This window comes from Cydia splendana, chromosome 4 (assembly GCF_910591565.1).
Source record: "Cydia splendana chromosome 4, ilCydSple1.2, whole genome shotgun sequence".
Classification (NCBI taxonomy): Eukaryota; Metazoa; Arthropoda; class Insecta; order Lepidoptera; family Tortricidae; genus Cydia; species Cydia splendana.
The window spans coordinates 25,573,169-25,596,080 of record NC_085963.1 but is presented as its reverse complement, the minus strand read 5'-3'; the positions used below and the strand labels follow the sequence as shown (position 1 = coordinate 25,596,080).

At 41.1% G+C, this 22,912-nt stretch overlaps 1 protein-coding gene and 1 non-coding gene across 2 annotated transcripts; one reads left to right on the top strand and one right to left on the bottom strand.

The window, feature by feature from the left end:
• Nucleotides 1-2,910: 2,910 nt before the first annotated feature.
• Nucleotides 2,911-17,596, bottom strand: LOC134789567 (calcium and integrin-binding family member 3). The gene is made up of 5 exons (XM_063760136.1): nt 17,506-17,596; nt 15,966-16,000; nt 13,681-13,798; nt 12,860-12,987; nt 2,911-3,167 (listed from the first exon to the last, which is right to left on the bottom strand). The coding sequence occupies exons 1-5, from the start codon at nt 17,554-17,556 to the stop codon at nt 2,930-2,932; spliced, it is 570 nt and encodes a 189-aa protein (XP_063616206.1). The 5' UTR covers nt 17,557-17,596; the 3' UTR covers nt 2,911-2,929.
• Nucleotides 17,597-18,367: 771 nt separating this feature from the next.
• Trnah-gug (transfer RNA histidin (anticodon GUG)) lies at nt 18,368-18,439 on the top strand. Its single transcript has one exon. It is a non-coding gene; the product is annotated as a tRNA-His (tRNA).
• Nucleotides 18,440-22,912: the final 4,473 nt, after the last annotated feature.

Below are 22,912 nucleotides of genomic sequence, written 5' to 3'. Positions count from 1 at the left end.
GCGCCCGAAGGCGCCCGGCCCGAAGGCCTCATCCGCGACCGCAGCCGCCCGGCACGAAGGCCCCCCTCCAGCACACACTCGGGTGAACTCTCCCTCAATGAGAGAACACCCTGTGCGGAACCCCCTCAACCCCCCCACGACAGGACATTGGCAGCACCGGTAAGGAATTACTTGAAAATCAAGAGATTACTTACCGTTGCCCCCGGGGCGCACCGTCCAAGAACCCTTACCTTTCCCCCGGATCAACTGATCAAGAGGAATGACAAGAGACTCGGCACTCTAGGAGGTTTCCTGTCCGTAGCACCCCAACCTAACTCAAAACCTAACCTAACTCAAAACCTAACCTAACTCAAAACCTAACCTAACTCAAAACCTAACCTAACTCAAAACCTAACCTAACTCAAAACCTAACCTAACTCAAAACCTAACCTAACTCAAAACCTAACCTAACTCCGAACCTTACCTAACCAATATATGGGTTAAACTATTAGGCTAGTCGTAGATAAATCTTAACAGCGTGATCTATCTTTGTTCGAGTTCTTTGTCAAGTGCCATCTGCATGTTTTGTAAAACACTATTATCAAAGACTATGATTATTATACTGTCAGTTTTACTGCCAATTTGCTCCGATTCTACTGGTTGAATTTTGACAAACACCGATGAGGGTGATGCTGTAATGAGAAACTTTCCCAAATACATCTATTGGCATTTATTATGATTATGCAACCTTAAGACGTATAAATATGATTACCTTAAACTTAAATCAACTAGATGGCGCTAGTAGTTCTCGATATTTAGTAAACATTTACCAAATTTCACCTTTCCTGTAGCTTTATAATTACGAAACCTTGCGAAATGTGTAAACTTAAGATAAATGAAAATTAGTCAACCTAACCTAATTAGGTTAGTAAACTCTATTTCTTTAGTAGGTTCATTATAACTGGTCCTTTAACTTTGTCAAAAATACAAAACATCACGTGTCGTTAAAAAAAAAAAAAAAAAAAAACCAATATATATAATATATAGAGATTGTACAAATACATTGTCTCCATACGTGAGAAAATGGCATACTAGTACAAGTACAGTGATTACCCAATTCAACGCTAGATGTCGCTGTACAACACGCGTCGAAATAGTACATTCGCAGTGTTAAGGTGTTTCCCAATATATTTATTATATTATATTACAATATAGTGATTCGCATCGTCATAATAATAATCAAAAAAGGATTTTGCTATGGCTGCAATCTTGTCTATAAATGGGTTACTACTTAAATATTGTAATTTCAGTTTAAGTCCACAGATGGCGTTATTAGTACTGTGTTTAAACTACATAATACTCTTAATAAATTATAATTCCTTTTTTCCTACGCAAAAAGTAAATGATAATTCTAATGAATACTTCTACTATCAGAATTTAAGTAACCTAAAAAAGAAGTTATTGTTAGGTACAGTTGTTTTATTGATGAGCTTGAAATACTACAATAATTATGTATTTGGTGGAACTAATGAAATCATTACCTATATTATTATATAAAATAATTATATTAAATATTACTTTAAAGTTGGATCAATTAAATTGGTCCCTTGATATTTATATTGTTATATTAAATAAATAAGGTACGATGCAATTAATCGTGTTAACGTGTCGTTACTGTATCTCTTCAAAGTAAACCTATCACGCCCTACATTGGCCTCTAACTAAGCCATCACGTGAATTCTGTAAGCGACACCTGACGCACCTGATCACCGTAATAGGCAATCCTGGCGACAGTGAACAGGCTATTAAGATAACGAGATAAATATAGATCACGGCTGGGCATATTACGATACGATACATCTCACGTACCTACCTATTTACGTAGCAAGCACACGTTTAGCCACACAGACGAACACAGTCAAAACTTCTTGTTACTTATAACTGTTTGCTAAGTTTAGTTCATCGCCAGTCCTTACTAATTTAGCGTATCGTATATATTTGGTGCCCATTCTGTATTGTGAATGCTCATAATTATGTTCATGTAATGTAAAATTATTAAATTTACTTCGAATCTTTGAGCCTATTTCCGAAATGAAAATCTCTGTAAAGTAAAATGTTAAATCCGGGCGAAATGCAACTTCCCTGAATGACGGGAGATTATAAACAGCCGCGGGCGACGGGTACACGTTATATTAAACGTAACCTACCTACCTACCTGCCTGCCGCTGTCGCATGGTTTATTCTCCGGTTTTATTAAAAGAAAGAGCTCAGAAATTTGTTCAATATTGTGTATTGGTTGGTACTAGTAGAAGACGAATCCTCGCGTCGCCTTTTATGGAAATATTTTGTATGAGCTAGCATTGTCGTAAAGCCAGACTTGTGGTTTTATAATTATTTTATCCTATGTACAGCTAAATATTACGCAATACCTATTTAAGTATATATTTACAGGGTTGATTTCATTAGACCCTGTCGTTTTATCTTTTACTGTGTTTATAGTTGCCAGTGAGCCGACGTCTCGCCTCGTGACAATTGTAACATTTAAATACGTTAATAATCACATGAAATAAAACCACCGGTTTGGGGGGGCCGAGAGTCAAGATGACAATCGTACATCGACAAACGCCAAACGAAATGAATAAATATATTGGGATAATAGATGCTACGAAAAGTCATTATTTCCATGCATTATTTACGTTTCGATCTGCATTTTCTATCAACGATTGTTATCTTGGCTAGGCCCCCAGATATGTATTTGATTTCATTTCAGATATGTATTTATCATGATCGAATACAATTTTTTACATCGCAATGAAAAATCGCACTTCTGCTCAAATCAGAAAATCGAATGAACTGTTATGATGATGTCGAATGAACTGTAATGATGACAAACCCCCAGTCGGTCAGCCGGTCATCTATTATAGTGTGTTAGTCAGGTGCGGGTCGGGGCTTAGACGCGGATGTGGAAGGTGGAGAGGAAGTCCGGGGCGCGCACGACGACGTGCTCGAAGTCCATGAAGGAGAGGCGCTGGTCGGCGTCGAGGTCGGCCTCGTCCAGCACGCTGGCCACCACGTCCTGCAGCTCGCGCGCCGTCAGCTGGCCGCGCGTCAGCAGCCGCGCCGCCTGCAGCAGGTCGCCGCGTCCGATGTACATGTCGTCGTCCAGGTCGTAGATGCGGAACGCGTACCTGCGAAAACATCCACCAGATATAGCCCACCTACATTATACCTACACCTACTGACATCGATTGTAGGAGTGAACACACGTATGTCAATGTGGGCAGCTGTTGCTAAATAGACAAATACATCGTTGATTATCAGTAGACCCCACAACACAACTTTTCCATAAGGTCGTGTAAATAAATACTAGCAAAAAGCAGAGCTTTGTAAGGTCTCGCGGAGTTTTTCTACCTAAACGTACCGGACCGCGACTTTGATCCAATTCGAGGCTTGTTTCATGTTCGATCGAGTGGGTACGTAATAAGTCCGTTAAGAACGTAGCTATAAGTGAGAGCAAGAAAGAAATATACTAACCGGACCCGGTTGCTGTCCGGTACGCCTGTCTGTTACAGCTTCTACTTTGTCCATTAAAAACGTGTCCGACGAGAGTCAGAGACGACAAAATCAAATTGCCAATACACGTAATATACAATTTCATAAACGCTTATTACATCCTACAAGGTCGCCCAGTACTTTTTGTAAGGAAGCCAACTGGCTTTCCTACATAATGTTGGGTCAGCGAGCCAATGTCCTTGAATTTATTTTTGCGTCCACACCACACAATTGACCGAAAAACTATCCCGACTGGACACCTGATGCATTCCTATTATCCCTCATTAGGGACATAGGGCTCGCAGAAGAATTCTCCATTTGTCACGATCTTGAGCGGCTTCTTCCAGCTCTTTCCAGCCGAGTCCAGTTAAGCCAGCCTCTCTCTCAACTGATCGCCTCCATGTAGTACAAGGCCTCCCCGACCGCCTACTGCCAGCCGCATGCCAGCGGAGACCCTGCTTGGCCAGATGGCTGTCCGGCCTACGGAATACGTGTCCGATCCAGCGCCATTTCCTTTCGAGGATTTCCCTTCCTATGGGCTTCTGTTCCGTCATCTGCCATAGTCTGACGTTTGAGATGGTTCGTGGCCAGTAGATTCCTAGAATGCGTCGCAGGCATTTGTTTACGAACACCTGCAGATGATTGGTGACATCTTTCCTCACAAGCCATGTCTCGCAACCGTACAGCAGGACCGACTTGACGTTGGAGTTGAACATCCTGATTTTCGTACGTCGAGTTATCACGGTGGACGTCCATACAGGCTTCAGCTGCGCATATGCTGCTCGCGCCTTGTTGATGCGCGATTCAACATCGCTGTCCGCTCCCCCAGAAGGGTCGACCACACTCCCTAGGTACGTACGTACGACTGGACACCTACTGGCGGTAATTACGCTGCTCCGCACATAAACACACAGACACAGTTCCACTAGGTACAGCCAGGGTTCAGCATCAGCTCTATCTTGGGTACTGCTCTTCTAAGTGTTCATTAAGACGTGTCAGATGAGCAAAACAGCGTGTGCCTATGTTGCACCAAACCTGAGTTCCGCTACGTACAACCAGGGTTCAGCATCAGCTCTATCTTGGGTACTACTCTCCTAAGTGCTCATCAAGACGAGTCGGATGACCAAAACAGCGTGTGCCTATGTTGCAATAAACCTGAGTTCCACTAGGTACTGCCAGGGTTCAGCATCAGTTCTATCTTGGGTACTGCTATCCCAATGCTCATCATGACGAGTGGATTGACTAAAACAGCATGTGCTTGTGTTGCACCAAACCTGAGTTCAACTAGGTACAGCCAAGGTTCAGCATCAGCTCCATCTTGGGTACTACTTTCCTAAGTACTCATCAAAACGAGTTGCATGACCAAAACAGCGTGTGCCTATGTTGCACCAAACCCGAGCTCAACTAGGTACTGCCAGGTTTCAGCATCAGCTCTATCTTGGGTACTACACTCTCCTAAGTGTTCATCAAGATGAGTCGGATGATGTGCCTTTGTTGCACCAAACCTGAGTTCCACTAGGAACTGCCAGGGTTCTGGGTCATTTTGTTGAACTGCACGCCGACGTTGCAATTGGCGTGCAGTCGGCGTGCAGTTCCCATACAAGTTGCAGTCGTGTATCGGCCCTAAGGCACTGAAACTTTTATTAATATGCTCATCTTTATTTATAATTTTAGCAGTTACAAGCAATAGTAACACTAAATGCGCCATTCATTAATTACGTAAGACAATTTTTGCCAGTTTTTGACCCCCTCTCTCCCCTATCTAAGAAATAATAAGAATAGGCTGACCCCCTCTCCCTCCCACCACCCTATATTACCATATATGACGTATAAATCTAAAGGAAGAAACGAGTACACATTTGATCGGGGGGCACGGCAGTGCCCCCGCCAAGTCGAGCGCGAAGCAAACACTGCCGTACCATCCTTTACTGGAACCATTTCGCCGCATTTTCAGGTCCCTATTTGAGAACCTCTGGATAAGACCAGAACGCAGAAATTTTCGTCATCCAGTAAGCTATAATCACATACTTAAAATCCAATATTTCAAGTCTGTAGGTCATTTAGTTCCGAAGTTAAGCGAAAGCAAAGTTTCGCATTTATGACACACACTCACTCACTTATGATCATCAGAATAGAACTAGTACTTCCCATAAACTCAGAGAGCTGAAATTTGGTACAGAGTTAGGGTTTAATGGCCACATAAAGGGAAAACTATAAAAACTAGGATAATCGAAGATCTGGAGTACCTGGTGACCCTGATTAGAAAACACAAGAGCCCAACCAAACTATTGGAGATCGACATACCGCCTTTACAAAAAATATTCAAATTGGTGGGCCGCTTCATTTGATATCAAAAATCGAAGGTCTGAAGTATCTGATAAAGAACCCTCAGCTGGTCTCAGCTGTATTAAGGCTCCGTCAGACATAGGCGTTTTGCTTGGTGCAACATATGTACACACTGTTTTGGTCATCCGACACGCCTTGATGAGCCTTTGGGAAAGTAGTACCCAAGATGGAGCTGATGCTGAACCTTGGCTGTACCTAGTGGAACTCAGGCTTGGTGCAACATATGCACACACTGTTTTGGTCATCCGACACGCCTTGATGAGCCTTTGGGAGAGTAGTACCCAAGATGGAGCTGATGCTGAACCCTGGCTGTACCTAGTGGAACTCAGGTTTGGTGCAACATACGCCCACGCTATTTTGGTCATCCGTCACATCTTGATGAGCACTTGGGAGAGCAGTACCCAAGATAGAGCTGATGCTGAACCCTGGCTGTACCTAGTGGAACTCAGGTTTGGTGTAACATAGGCCCACGCTATTTTGGTCATCCGTTACATCTTGATGAGCACTTGGGAACGCAGTACCCAAGATAGAGCTGATGCTGAACCCTGGCTGTACCTACTGGAACTCAGGTTTGGTGCAACATAGGCCCACGCTATTTTGGTCATCCGGTATCGGGGGGCACGGCAGTGCCCCCGCCAAGTCGAGCGCGAAGCAAACACTGCCGTACCATCCTTTACTGGAACCATTTCGCCGCATTTTCAGGTCCCTATTTGAGAACCTCTGGATAAGACCAGAACGCAGAAATTTTCGTCATCCAGTAAGCTATAATCACATACTTAAAATCCAATATTTCAAGTCTGTAGGTCATTTAGTTCCGAAGTTAAGCGAAAGCAAAGTTTCGCATTTATGACACACACTCACTCACTTATGATCATCAGAATAGAACTAGTACTTCCCATAAACTCAGAGAGCTGAAATTTGGTACAGAGTTAGGGTTTAATGGCCACATAAAGGGAAAACTATAAAAACTAGGATAATCGAAGATCTGGAGTACCTGGTGACCCTGATTAGAAAACACAAGAGCCCAACCAAACTATTGGAGATCGACATACCGCCTTTACAAAAAATATTCAAATTGGTGGGCCGCTTCATTTGATATCAAAAATCGAAGGTCTGAAGTATCTGATAAAGAACCCTCAGCTGGTCTCAGCTGTATTAAGGCTCCGTCAGACATAGGCGTTTTGCTTGGTGCAACATATGTACACACTGTTTTGGTCATCCGACACGCCTTGATGAGCCTTTGGGAAAGTAGTACCCAAGATGGAGCTGATGCTGAACCTTGGCTGTACCTAGTGGAACTCAGGCTTGGTGCAACATATGCACACACTGTTTTGGTCATCCGACACGCCTTGATGAGCCTTTGGGAGAGTAGTACCCAAGATGGAGCTGATGCTGAACCCTGGCTGTACCTAGTGGAACTCAGGTTTGGTGCAACATACGCCCACGCTATTTTGGTCATCCGTCACATCTTGATGAGCACTTGGGAGAGCAGTACCCAAGATAGAGCTGATGCTGAACCCTGGCTGTACCTAGTGGAACTCAGGTTTGGTGTAACATAGGCCCACGCTATTTTGGTCATCCGTTACATCTTGATGAGCACTTGGGAACGCAGTACCCAAGATAGAGCTGATGCTGAACCCTGGCTGTACCTACTGGAACTCAGGTTTGGTGCAACATAGGCCCACGCTATTTTGGTCATCCGGTACATCTTGATGACCGCCTAGTGGAACTCTGCAACAGGCACACGACGACAAGTCGGTTAACCAAAACAAAGTGTGCCTATGTTGCACCAAACCTGAGTTCCACTAGGTACAGCCAGGGTTCAGCATCAGCTCTATCTTGGGTACTGCTCTCCCAAGTGCTCATCAAGATGTGACGGATGTCCAAAATAGCGTGGGCTTATGTTGTACCAAACCTGAGTTCCACTAGGTACAGCCAGGGTTCAACATCAGCTCTGTCTAAGGTACTGCTCTCCCAAGTGCTCATCAAGATGTGACGGATGACCAAAATAGCGTGGGCTTATGTTGCACCAAACCTGAGTTCCACTAGGTACAACCAGGGTTCAGCATCAGCTCAGATCTATGTATACTAAAACCTTTACCAGAATGTAACAAACACTTTTCTGAAAAGCGCATCAAAATCGGTTCAGCCAAACGCGAGATAATCGCGAACAAACATACATACGGGTCAAACTGAGAACCTTTATTTTAAGGCGGTTAAAAATACATCAACTTTGACATTTTTGGCAGTAATGCAGTCGGCAGCTATACTGCAGCAGGATTGCAGCATGCACTACTGCCGACTGAATTACTGAGGTAAATATCAAAAATTCGGTCAGCATCATCGTATTTGACATTTGCTGCAGTAATGCAGTCGGCAGTATTGTCGCAATATACTGCTGCAGGCTACAAAACGCTCGTGAAACTATTCAACGTCCATGATCATGCTTTCCAACGTCCAACGTTCAGTAATCGAGTGACCGCTCGCAACACGCGCTGTGTTCTGTGTGACTGCGCGGGCGTGATCAAAGCGGGTCGCGCGCGCAGCGCGCCGGCGAGCCGCTGCGTCCAAGCGCAGATCGCGAGCGCCACGCGCTCGCGTCACGCTCGCATCGTGCCCCGCACACGCCGCGCTTTGAAAACGCTCATGTGTGACGGAGCCTTTAGAGATATGGTAATAAAAAAAATCTCCTAAAAAGAAAAAAAATGTGTCAAATAAGAAAATCTAATAAAATAAATCAATATGCCCACGTTTCTACAAAAAGAAGTGAAATCCCACCAAAAACATTCTGTAAAAAACTAGCCAAGTCTCGATGGAGCTGCTTGTTTATCTCTAAAAAAAAGTAATGAAATCTAGACAAAGTCGTGCCAAGTCTAAGGTTCCTTACTGCGATTTCTTTATTATTATAGTTAATGTTGTGTGACTTGGCCGTTGAAGGGTACACAAGGGTACAAAACCAGGTGCTCCATGACACCAAACATACAGTATAAAAAAATATTTCCAGTACAGACGGACTTCTGATCATTGATAGAAGTCCGTCTGTACGTCTATTTTATGTTAGATTTGACGCTTCAAAAAGAAGTACTGTTTCTTTCAGGCTCGCCTATACATAAGTATTATTGAAATACGCAGCTTTATCAAGCCTACAATTGACTGGTTATTGAATCAACGTTGTCCAAGTGGCAATTTTCCATCGTCAATGGGTAGCGGTTCTGGCGACAGATTGGTGCAATGGTGTCATGGAGCACCTAGTTTTGTACCCTTGTGTACCCTTCAACGGCCAAGTCACACAACATTAACTATAATAATAAAGAAATCGCAGTAAGGAACCTTAGACTTGGCACGACTTTGTCTAGATTTCATTACTTTTTTTTAGAGATAAACAAGCAGCTCCATCGAGACTTGGCTAGTTTTTTACAGAATGTTTTTGGTGGGATTTGTTTTAGTGTTTATTTTTCAAAAAAATATTTTTATGAATGTTTATTTGTAACTGTACAAAGGTATTTGAGCTCGTTTAAGCTAACTCTGCATAGTGTTTGATAGCATAGAGTGTGGAAGTATTATTATTATTTTAAACGTTATAACTTCATAGAGATTAAAATAAAATCGCATCTTTGTGATCTTACGTAAGAACTATGAAAACCCCCTCCCACCCCATTGTAATAAAAAATAAGATATGTTCGATCCCCCTCCACCCCTAAGTCGTCTTACGTAATAAATGAATGGCGCCAAAATTGTTTCTCGAACTGAAAATACCCGATTTAAGTTTGCTAACACAACATGATTGATCAGTTCGTCAGCGTCACAAAACTGACGTGAGCTTACTGTGGGGCTTAGTCAATTTGTAATGTAATGTAATTTGTAATGTAAGAATGTCCAATATTTATTTTTACTACTAATGCCATCTGTTAGAAAAATTAATAATTAACATTAGCACCAATGTTAATTCATTGTTTTGCCAACAGATGGCGCTAGTAGTATAATACAAAGTGTTATTACTTTATTTTATTTTCTTAGGTTTATAAAATGATATTTTTATGTTTGATAACACATCTAGACATGAATATAAATTACTATGTTAAATCTCAAACCTAACAGTGCAGTAGTTTTTCCGTAAAGTGTACCACAAGAATGCATAGTTTGTCGAATAGTGATAGGGCTCGCTTCGCTCGCCTAAACTCGCATAAATTTTATTTTTGGAGTGTTCGTTGAATTGTTACGTGGCGGTAATTTTAATAAATTAGCAGTTAAGTTTAAATTATGAATATGAATTTGTAATAAATAAGGCAACATGGATTGAATTCAGTGAATTAAATAAATAAGTAGAATAAATTCGAACAGAATAATGATTACTGTAATGACTTGCCATTGGCTTAACTCGAATTGAACTCAATAAGTATGCACCGTTTTATTCATGAAAAGCGTCAAATGCCACTAAAATGACTTCTACCTTTGTTTGTCCTATGTTGGTGAACTAGAAGGCACCGACAATAAATCGTGGCAGTAGCCGTAGCACGTGTCGGTCTATTTAATTTGAGCAGCTCCGAGTATCTGCGGGAGTTGGTTTCGTATGCCGCCGTCGCCGCCGCCGTCGCCGCCGGCCTCTCGCCGGCCGACAAACGCAATGAATCAACTCTAATGAAGCTACGTGATCGTTTATCATCGGAATCTAGGCTCAAATTCAAGTTTACAATAAAAATATTCCGTCCGTCCTGAGGTCGTGAAAGTCGAGGGATCAGTCATCTCGCTGCTAAGGTATTTTAAACGACGTAAACGAGGGTCCCCGGACGGTGACAGCTCGAAATATACCTACAGACCCTACAGTGTGTATTATTTCAAAATCGCTTTGAATATTTGTGTCCCGACATCTGCTCGACATACGTTGTGTTATGTCATGTCACCACACATTTCTGTGTCGACTTGATAACGGCACCTATATATATTATAGCGGGCTACAGTCACATGAGTGATGAAGGTGGTACTTCATAGAGATGCAACGGATAGTTGTTTGGCCGGATACCGGATACCGGATATTCGGCCTCTTAAACTAATAACGCATAGACAGATAGTCCCCATACGGCTAACCTGCCAAAAGTGAAGCCGAAACACGATCGATGTGTGCGTGGAACGCTCGTGTTTTACGCTCAGCAAACACACACATATATACGAAATATGTTGCCAGTATTCATTTACTTCTCTCAAAGTATGGGAATTTTAACAACATCCACACTTGGTTATTAATAATTTGGAAGTGTGTAGATTCGATTTTGTAGCAAAAGCTTTTTGTTTATTTTGTGATTTATTGCATTTCTATACTTTGTGAAATAAGGATTAAATAAATAGCTAATAAGTTTTTACTATTTTTTTTTAATTTAACAAATGTGCATAAAATAATAAGAATAAATTTAAATAGGACAAAGCATATTCGACTGTGTTTAGTGGGTTTCCAATGTTTCCATATTGCGTCATTCCGATTTAGTCTAATTTTTTCCTTCCATCTCGCAGACAGAAGCAGATCAGTCAGAAAACTGAAACGAACATTACACAAAATAAAAATAAGAAAAAAACGAAATACCTCACTTTATTATTATTTTCTATAATTATACAATGAAATTCAATTGAGCGTATTTATTTTAGAATGTAGACGCCATGTCCCATTTGGAGGAAAAAATATTCACTACACACTGGCAACATTTATAAGAAATGGCGGCTGACGAAAATTTGGATTTTTGTATTTACGATTATGTAAAAATATCACATTAAACTCGATACTTACGCGTGAAATGTAATATCAGGCGGTTTGTTTTTATTACTTATATGATGTGTTGTGACACCCATTCACTGTACAAATAACCATCTTTCCTATAGTTTCTGATTTTTAAACGGGAGGTGTACACAAACCGATTTGACTTTGAGTACTGCGAGGGCCGTTCGAATACGATGATACGAGTGCGACGTGACGTCGCACTTGAAATGGCTTCACTGGGGGTGTACGGACTAGGTATCTATGCCTTATAAATCTATGTTCGGCCTGACCATCGGCCGAATATTCGGCCGGCAGAACTATAAGTACCTACATTTCGGTTTTTCAGCTACGCATTATGCAAATTTTAACCTATGAAGTATTTGAACAAATTAAATTATTTTTCAGAAAATATTTTAATTTGTTTTTATCAAGTAGAAACACTACTATATAAATTATAAACTGAAATAAATGTCATATACCAAGAAAAAGTGACCAAGGCCTCCAGTGCCCCAGGCTGGAATCGAACCAGCGTCCTCTGCTATCGCGGCAGGTGCCTGAACCACTCGGCCACCGGGCCACAGCGACATTAGTCAAATTTTCCAAGTATATGCACTTCCTACTGAAGGCTTGTGGCGCCCCCTAGCCATCTCTAAGGTAGAACAGTATGGTTCGAACCTTCTATCTGGATCATTCTCATGATGATACCGAGCTATGAGAATGATCCAGATAGAAGGTTCGAACCATACTGTTCTACCTTAGAGATGGCTAGGGGGCGCCACAAGCCTTCAGTAGGAAGTGCATATACTTGGAAAATTTGACTAATGTCGCTGTGGCCCGGTGGCCGAGTGGTTCAGGCACCTGCCGCGATAGCAGAGGACGCTGGTTCGATTCCAGCCTGGGGCACTGGAGGCCTTGGTCACTTTTTCTTGGTATATGACATTTATTTCAGTTTATAAATTTTAACCTGTTTCGTAGTGAACATTCGCGCGGACTTATTTCTAGGTTCGAAATGAGTGCGCGCGCGTGCAAGCGAGTCGAACTATATAAACTCATCTGGGTATTATATGTCTGTAGTTCGATGAAAGCAGTTCGCTTGTTATCAACAAGTAGACGCTAAGCTGATTTAATATCGGCGATCAACTGACCGCTTGTTAAATGACTCGCATATGTAGAGGGTTTACATGTAGGTACCTACTTCTTGTTGTAGATATATAGGTATTTGTTGGAAGGTGTTACCAAGCCTTGATGTCACGCGGCGCGGCCTCGCTGAACACGGACATCATGTCGAGGAAGTCCTCGAAGGTGAGGTTCCCGGAGCCGTCGTGCGAGAACACCTCGCAGATGCGCCGCTTGAACGGGTTCTCCTGCAACACGAGTCGCCGGAGTCACGACACCCTCATCTACGTACTCGACCGGCTCGGACACACGGACGCGGATCCGCGTATCGCGGCGGTGTGCAAATGGAACATCGCCAGATAATATTCATAGCACACAGCCTCGCTCATACAGCGGATTCGCGTCCGTGTAAGTGAAAGCTTTTACATTATGGCATGTGACCCACATGTAACAAGTAGGTATTTTATAAATAGAGCCTGCAACTCTCTGAGAGCTCTAATTATGTATGTACGCAGTATCTTGGTAACAAGTTGAAGTATTTAAAAATCAGCAGCAACTCGAGTGGTTGTCGTCTCTCGTCTCGAGTCAGAATCAGAAGTTGTAAATAAGCCGTAGTGGTAATTGCATGCGGCGGCGCCGTCACGTGACTCACGTGCCGCCGTTATGTCCCGCGATAACGGTTCCACGCCAACTACACTTCTGCGGCTTTATCTATAACCTACTACTTGATGAAAACTATTACCATATGCTTGCTTATTTATATGAACATAAGTATAATAATATGGGCACTGAGCATGAGGCACATTTTACTGATTACAATTTCTATTACTAATAAAATTATAATTTCCTTTTTTTCGTTTCGTTTATGTAGGTACCTACTAGCCAATCTGCCATTTTAGAAGCAACATAGTAAGTAAGTACAGTAATAGTGATCGACTGACCCTGAGTTCGGGCAGCTTCTCTATCTCGTGGACGGGCACGAGGATGGAGTGCGCCTGGTTCTCGGTCATGCTCTTGGGGATCAGCTCGGGGTTCACCTCGCGGAACCGTTTGAACACTCTGCAACAGTAGTAACAACTCCTCACTCAAATATGTAATGTGGTCCAAAGCCGTCATAATCGTCATATTATCAGTATACATAGCTAGTCAATAAAGTAATTGACATCCAGAGCACAACACTGATTGAAACTTTCACGATTATTAAACATTATCAAACTCTCCCTCTCCTCTCTCTCTGACTCTGAGTCTTCTCCGAGACCACGCTCCTATGAGCCGTGGCAAAATGCCGGGATAACGCGAGGAAGAAGAATCAAGAAAAAAATTATCAAACCATTTTGAGTATTATATCTCGTCCTGTTAACTAATATTTCTGCTGAGCGTACCTACGAATAATTCATTGTCAGAATTTCAGTACCTAATAATGAACAAACAAGCAAAGAAAGTAAATATTTCATTGCGACGATTCTATAGCGGTTTATGTACCTATGTATTATAATATCCTCACAGTCTTTAATAAAATTTAAATAGAGTGTAGCCTAGCTTGTAAAATGTTTCAGGTTGACAGTGGCACAATAGTTTCATTAGGTAGTGGTCAGGGTCGCGAAACTCCCCCCCATCGAATCAAGTGCCAATTAACGGTGTTGCGTCACCGCGGACTTATCTACGCCAACATGTAAGTACAGTATATAAATACATACAAACACACACCAACAGGGGCCGCGGGCCGCGGTTCATTCACGCCACGTGCCGCCAAATGTTAATTACATCGTATGTTAATTAGGATTCATTTGTTAATTACCAACTTGTATTTTCGTGATACGTTTGCTCCTGAATGCTCCGAAAACGAGTAAAGGTTGTTTTTTGTTTTCAACTTTTACTCATCTTTATCACCTCTACAAAATCACTACACATTATAAAACATAGTCCCCCGCCGCGTCTGTCTGTTCGTGTGTTCGCGATAAACTCAAAAACTACTGAACAGATTTTTATCCGGTTTTCACCTATCAATAGGTAGAGTGATTCTTCAGGAAGGTTTAGGTGTATAACTTGCTAACCCGTGCGAAGCCGGGGTGTGTCGTTAGTCATAAGTAAAATTATGCTGTCCCATAGAAATCTTTGACGACTCGTCAGCCGAATTTATGAAACAGACAATTTTTTTGTGTGATTTTGGGGTTGATCCGATAGTAACAATTGTTTAACCCATAGATAGGTATACATTTAGGTCCCTACAGAGTATCGCTAGGGGTTGGAATACACCTGCTAAATATTTAGGTGGTGCGGCAAAGAAATTCGATGAGCGTTGTGAGGAAAATGTAAGTAAATAGATGAAGCGGAGTGCTTTCACTTTCACCGCCCTACCCTTGACAGGCCGCGGCATCGTCTTTCCTATTTCTAACACAACGTTCCAAATAAATAATTTTTACAAACCTACAAAATTAATTTCAAACAGGACAAGTCAAAAATCAATTTTGTGACTAACACTCATGCAGTGCTTACATTATAATATGTTTTTCTTCTTAATTGGACAATTTCACTTAGTGAAAATTTTATTTCATCAACGCAACCTTTTTTCCTTATGATCGAGTTATGAAGAATTAAATGTACCTAATAGCTAGTTATTCTCTAATGCAGGTGGCAGCCAACAGTAGTCTAATAGCGTGGCAACTCTCCAGTTGGCTGGCTGTGGCTATTATAAGTAGGAACTGTGCTAGTATTAACCATAATAGGCTATTAACCTTAGAAATGCAGTATAATCAATGCAGAGGTAAAGCAGCTGACATTTTCGTGAATTTCTCTTGAAATCAGCACGTTCGTCTTTGATCAGTTGTTAAGACGCTTTGAAGCACCCCATCAGTTATCATTTCATTTGGTATTACCTACAGTAGTTCTAATTTCTACACCTACTCAATATAATAATAATGACGTTAATGAAGAAAATAAAGAGCAAATGAACCACTGGAAGCCCAGAGAACCCGATCTGCACGCGCCATGAAGAAATTGTGACCTTTGCTGTTAAACATCGCTTGTTTTTCCAGATGTTTCCCCGTTGGGAGACAACTATAGTGGCGTATATTTTTCTATAGTGAGGATAGTGACTATAGCTACCTCCGTTTTACTTTCTTCATTCTGAGTTAACTGTTTTTTTAAATATATTGTTTAGTTTAAACCCGCTCGACTTACTTGAATCTCCAAGGATTGCTTTTGTAACAGAAAATGCCAGACTTACCTTAGAATTTCTTTCCTTGTAAAGAATGTACAGTCCTGAACAAAATGCTTTGTAGTTAAATCAGTATAAAATAAAGAGAACAACTTAGCAACTACATCACGTTGTGACGTTATATATAGCGCCGAGGGCACGGTAATGGCGGACAAAAAACTTAGGTACTCAAAGAGATAATTTCAGCCTTTTTTCTTATTTATAGTACCAAACGTAATATTGAATAAGCTTTTGAATAACTTATAATCGTCTACGGTTTCTTCCACAGGAAAACACATTTACCAAAATCGGCTTACACAGGACTCAAACATGAGTGGGTACATAAAATACATACATCTGCGTTGCTTCAAAACTATTCCCGAAGTCAGTCATAATTATACGAGTAGAATGTCTTTCCCATCACGTGGTGTTCCGAACCTTTGGGAGGCGAAGCCAACACGTTTACATTTAATTGAAGTGTCAAAGGGCCTCCCTTTTGACACTTTAATGAAATGTAAGGGGTACACCGAGCGGATTCTGTCCTTGCCCGTATCATTGTGAGTTGTGACGCACGCAGAGGCAGCACCCGCCAGGGTATAAGGACTATTGAGAGTTGATGAGATCTAAAATAACTAGGCTATTGGATGAAAGCAATGGACTAAGTACGGACGCCTGCCTAATAAAACGGTATGCAATTTTATTTCTGGCAGACGGTGACTCGCCCTCACAAGATAGGCCCTCACAAAAAGCGACATCTAGGATGGCTCAAGCTCAAGGGCAACGTCGGTGTCGAGTAAGTTGTTTAGAGAAATTGTCCGTACATGTTTTGGCGTTAATTGTTTTCTGCGAGATCATAAGGGAAGCATATTTTCCTCATAAACTAACCCAACTTGATGCATTTCTTTATGTTTTTTTATTAAGTTCTTATTGCTCATGGAATCATATTAAAGAATACAACTCTTGTTGTTGTTTAACGGAAAGAAATCCTTCATAGGGATAAGTTCGCCTTTGTATTACACACTATTTATTTATGTTCTATTTGCTGTCTGGATACGCCGTAGCGTGTAGTATTTGACTAAGCTAGTGCAGGCTAGTGTTTACCAACAAAACAAATTTTAGAAAAGTAACATAGACAATAAAGGATGACTAACGTTAGACCGGGCCGGAGCTTCCGGCGCTTACTTTTCTATGACATGATAGGTGATCACGTGATGCTTTCCATAGAAACCGATGCGCCGGAAGCTCCGGCTCAGAGACGGCCCGGTCTAACGTGAGTCATCCTTAATAGCTTATGACGTAAAAACTATATAGCCAAGACAAATCCTTTATAACTTCAGGATTTTCTACACATGTAGATCTCAATTCTTTTGTCGGCGGGTCAAACAACGACACATATTCTTAAATAGGTATTGAACTTGGCTCTCATTTCACATTTAAGTTTTTGTTAGGATAAAATATTTCTTATTAGCACAATAAAGTGTTTAGTACTTACTTGTTACTTACTCACAATCGCATTTTGCATTTTGCAACTACTGTTTGTACATGAACATGGAGCTAATGAGCCACATACCTGATAGTCCTCGAGCTGTTGCTCCGTAAAGGTAACCACCTTGTTCCCCATGTCCCACTTGTGTCCTTCGTAATTATGTCGCTATAGCGGCGCGGCGGCTAAGCGAGCCTGGTCCCTTGATAACGTGTGTATACTCCCTATAGCGGCACTTGTGTTGTGCTAACTGGGTTGTGTTTCGCTATAGTGGCGATGTAGCGGTGGTGTAGTAGTGGAGCAGTGGTGGTGACAGCGGGCAGCCTGTTGCCGTCGGGGCCGCAGTCAAACTACGGCGGCAAGCGCGAATTAGGGTGCGCCCGACATAGAGTAACGCGCGGAGGGTTGGCGTAGGAAATATTGATGATAAAAAAAAACTCTTATACTGCATTGTTCTTTTACCAATTATGCAAAAACGTTAATCAGAAAGCAATTTACGAGACGTAGTAATTCAATGTTAAGAAAATACAACTACACTGCATCTACACTGGTAAAGTTTTGGCAGTGTTGGTCCTAGTTGGCCCGAACTATTTGACATCTGTCGCTGATTCAGCAAGGATTCAGCTGTATCAAAGAGTTCTTAATCAATAACTATTTGGCTATATGACCTTGGCATGAACAAAGCCGTAACGGAAGACCATACAACCTTTGCTGCACAGTAGGGTAGTTAGAATATGTGTTTTAATACTGAAAGAGATAATATATGACAATGATAACTGATTAAAGAAAATCAATCCATTTTGTAAATTTTGAGCAAAATATTGGCATAATGTATAAGACTTGATAAGACGCTGTAGCAATATTTTCCGAGCGACGGTGTCACTGCGGTGAAAGTGTTCTCGTTGTGAGTGCGACGGTTATTTTCGCCGTGTCCGGCACAGCTCCGACAGCCGTGATCGTCTAGTGGTTAGGACCCTACGTTGTGGCCGTAGTAACCCAGGTTCGAATCCTGGTCACGGCAGTGTACACACTGTCCCGGCGGAGCTATTTTTTTTGTGACTTTTTGTAAGTAGGAAGTAGGAAGTAGGAAGGTAAGGTACCCGTACAAAATCGGTTGCAAGGATGGCACTAATATAATATAAATTAGAGTCGGAGCACGCTAAGTTTTAATGCCAAGTGCTACGTCAAGTATGGAGCTGATAGGAAGTGTGTGCAAAGCTAACGTGGTCAGTGTTTACTGGTGTCTACCTAGATGCAAACCACCCGGGTAGCAGGAGGAGAGATGTATTCCAGCCCTTCAGGAGGGTAAATCTATATCGGGTACGACTCAAAGTTAGCTAGGTGTGCTAGTAAACCGGCGCAAATTGGACGGTAAGCGGCCAGGACCTTTTTGGACCTGTGAACTCTGCAAGGGGTGAGAGCCGATTTGCAGCCCTTAAACATAACATGACTAAACTACCTAACTGCGTCAGAAATTACAGAAAAAAAACACGAAAAAATATATGACGTTTGTAAACTCTCAGTTAGGTTAGGTAGCTACTTCTGAAATGTCATGCAGTGTAGTGTAGTGCAGGAAATAATTAAATATGTTGCGGTTGTGTTGTGGTGTACCTAGTGTATAATTATATTATTATGCGAATTTATATATTATATACCTATTACCTACGTATATACCCTATAGTTATCCGGACGCAGACTTTCGTCAGCACGAGCTTCCAATCGCCAGGAGGAGACTCGTAAGTATGTAGGTACGTGTGGAATTCGCATTCCATATTGTTTTCTATAGCTCGGAACTAGAACTGTGCAACAGGTGAGCCTCCCCGTTTGTAGCATCGCGTCGATAATTATGCTGTTTCCTATAATTTGTACTTGAACAGGTAACGGTGTAGACACGGGGTGTATAGAACAACGCTCAACCGTCGTTGAGTTTGTAAATTTCGACATGGACTCTTACTTGAAAACCATTAGGTACATAATGTTTTCTTTTCTGAAAATTTTACGGATCACATAGCGGACTTTACTAGCGCAACATGAGCGCAACGAGAGTATGTAAACTGTCAGTCACAGAACACTGTCTAAAAGCATCTTCTAGGTGTAGATCACCGGGTCCCCCTTTGCTGATGTTGTGAGAGTCTGAAGTCTCTGTGCGTCGGTACTCTAGGCAACAGGCGAGCCTCTATTAGTCGCGCCCCGCCGGTATTTCATGTCTTCCGAACGCCGATATTAACCGCGGAACAATAACAAATGCCCGGGCGAGGTCGCCGCTACGAGTAAGCGCGCTGTAGGACAACGTCACCGGTCACACCTTCGGTCACAATTTATAGTACATTGTAGGAGAGGACGGAAAACCGCTAAAAGATGGACGAGCGAGCGAGAGACTAACGTGTCGGCCCTCAAATAATACGAGTCCATCTTTAGCGTTTCCGGCCGAGGCATTACATAGTGCTTTTCACGACTACTGCGAGGAAATAAGAAAACATTTTCATAACTATAAGTACTAGCCCGTGATTTCTCTGGTAGCACATTACAAGCCACTGCCTGTGCTGTCTCATGAATTTCGGTAGGCGTCAGCGTAAGAATATCATTTTATTCACTAGAAGAACTCATTTTTATAGCGAGCGTAGATACGTGTTTCTTGTATTTTTTAGTCAAACTCAATTTACACTATCCAATTCAGTGAGTATTTTCCGATCCCGCCTTTTTTGCTTTTTTACCACTTTTAAGAGGCGTTTTTCTGTTGTTTGCTTCAAACCGACTCTAAACTTAGAAGCGTTTTTGAAAAAAATAACCAAAAACAGCTACAAAAGTAAAAAACGTCTTAAAACGTGAATCGAATGAACTGACTAAATGAATGAATGGTTTTGACATTTCTTTTTTTTTACACAAGAAATTGGTCCTATAAATAACCTAATTTTATTTTAGAAGGAAAAGTTGCGCCAAAAAAAACCTTTTATTGTTTTAAATATTTAAATGATACTCATTGCTGTAGGGAACCGTCACCAATGACAGATGATGATAACAATGAAACATTGTAGTAGTGGTGGTTCAGGTGCTACAGCTATTGCCTACTTTCCAGCTTGGTTTTAGACCATCTATTGCCACATTTCCGAACAGTGGCGTGAAAAATACGTTTCTTATACTACTTGCACTTTGAGGTCACATTCTTGTATTTCGAACTTTTGTTCCTACATACAGTCGAATACAGTAGCTATTCAAAATTATCTGTATATCCTTTTATTTTATCTTTAACAATAATGTTGTGTTCTAGATCATTTTAAGGAAACTCGCGTAGGTATTAATTAGCCACTTCTTTGGCGTCTGCAGACTGCCTAGAATCTAGGATGTAAGGTTATGTTGTGAAGGTTATCAAACACGATTTAGGCACGCAACACAAACCTGCTGCAATTAATTTCATCGACATAATGTTAATGTGATAAAGCTCCGTTAACAATTGAGTTAAAAACTTTTCAAAGGCGGAGTTAATTTAAGCGGGTGGTTCACGTTTGTATGGGAAAAATTCAAACTCTAGCTAGAAGAAGCGGCACCCCCTCATTTTGTTACACTTATTATGCTGATAAAATACACCAAGTTTCGTAATTTTATCTCAACTACAAGGGGGTGCTCAACCACTTTGATATTTTTCAAAGTTGTATGAAATCCAAAAAAATAATTATTATTTTTTAGATTTTTATGTAAGTGGTAGTTTTCACATTAATTGTGTGATTTAAAAGTTATTAAGTAAAAAAACATTTTTATTTAAATTTTTATGACTTTTTTAGGTGTAATTCAATAGATTTTAGATTTAGGTTTCTTTATTTCAAGATGAAAATTACACTATAAATTTGCTACATTCGTCAAAATTATGTTTATCTTCTCATCATGATCGTCAAACATTACATTATAAATTAAAAATAATAAGATTAATTGTGTCTCCCAATAAGGATCGTCATGTACAAAGAAAAACATGTCAAACAATTGAATATAAGTAAACCAAATTAACATTAAAGTCGATGTCAACGTAAATAATTTGTAACTGTCATTAAAATGTCAAATAAAGATAAAAATATCACAAATGAACAAAATGTCATGTTTTAAATACAAATCAACAAATTAATAATAAATAAAATTACGTATGTCGTTACAAATTCAATTCCATGTACTCATTTACAGAGTACAGAGGATTATCCAACAAAAGGTTTCTCAATTTACGCTTAAATGTTTCGTCACACGGCTCATTTCTCAGATCGGCAGGTAGGTGCTCGTAGTAAGTCGGGCCGATGACTCGTGGGTTATTTCTTGAAAGTGCCATGCGACGGGGAACTGTTCTCAGACGCCCTGCAGCTCGAAGCAGTTTGCCCGGAAAGTTAATACGTGCAAATTGGGATATATTCTGCCTTACATATATCAGTACATCGAACAGGTATTGTGAGTAGTGCGTCATTATACGTTGAGAACCAAAGAGCTCTTTACAAGGGTGCCTGTCTTTTACACCGGCAAGTGTACGTATTGCGCGTTTCTGCATTATCAGAACTCTTTTTGCATCTGTTGAATTGCCCCAGAGCAGTGAGCCGTATGCCATGATAGAGTGGAAATGCGCAAAGTACACCTGATTTAAGGCTTCGGCTGAGATAAGTGGCTTCAGTTTCCTCAACGCAAACGACGCACCACCCAATCGATCACAAATGTTGTCTACATGGCACTTCCAATTTAGAGTGTTGTCAATCATAAACCCTAGAAACTTACTCTTTTCGCACATGGGCATCGGAAAGTTAGCCATGCACGGTGGCAGTTGTACCTTTCGACCAGAAAACAACATAACACTTGATTTTGAATAATTATGTAATAGCCCATTTGCTGAGAACCATGCCTCCAATTGGTTGCAAGCATCATGAATTTTTAAAGCCAGTTGGTCATAAGAGCTTGCACCAACTAACACAGTTGTGTCATCCGCAAACAATACAGACAAGCCAGCTCCAATATTCGATGGTAGGTCGTTGACAAATAACAAAAATAAGGTATTTCCAAGGGATGATCCTTGGGGAATACCAATATTCATATATCCTGCATCAGACTGGATTGACTTGCCGTCAGTGAGTAATTTCACGACTTGTTTGCGGTCTGACAAGAATGAGGTAAACAGTTCATGGGCAGTGCCTTTGATTCCGTATATTTTCAATTTGTTGAGCAGTAATTCGTGATTTATGACGTCGAATGCCTTTGACAAGTCGCATAGTATTGCGGCAATCTTATCCTTATAGTCTAACCCTGTCATGATAGAATCGAATATCCTGTATGTCGCGGTGGTTGTCGACATTTTTTGTCGGTAAGCAAATTGGTTTTCGGTGAACAGGTTATTCGATTCTATATGAGTCATAAGGTGAGACGATATTATAATTTTTCAAAAGTAAAAAACATTACTTTTGAAAAATTATAAAAAATAGAAATAAAAAAGTTTTTTTTACCAGAAAACTTATAAATCACATGTGCAAATAGT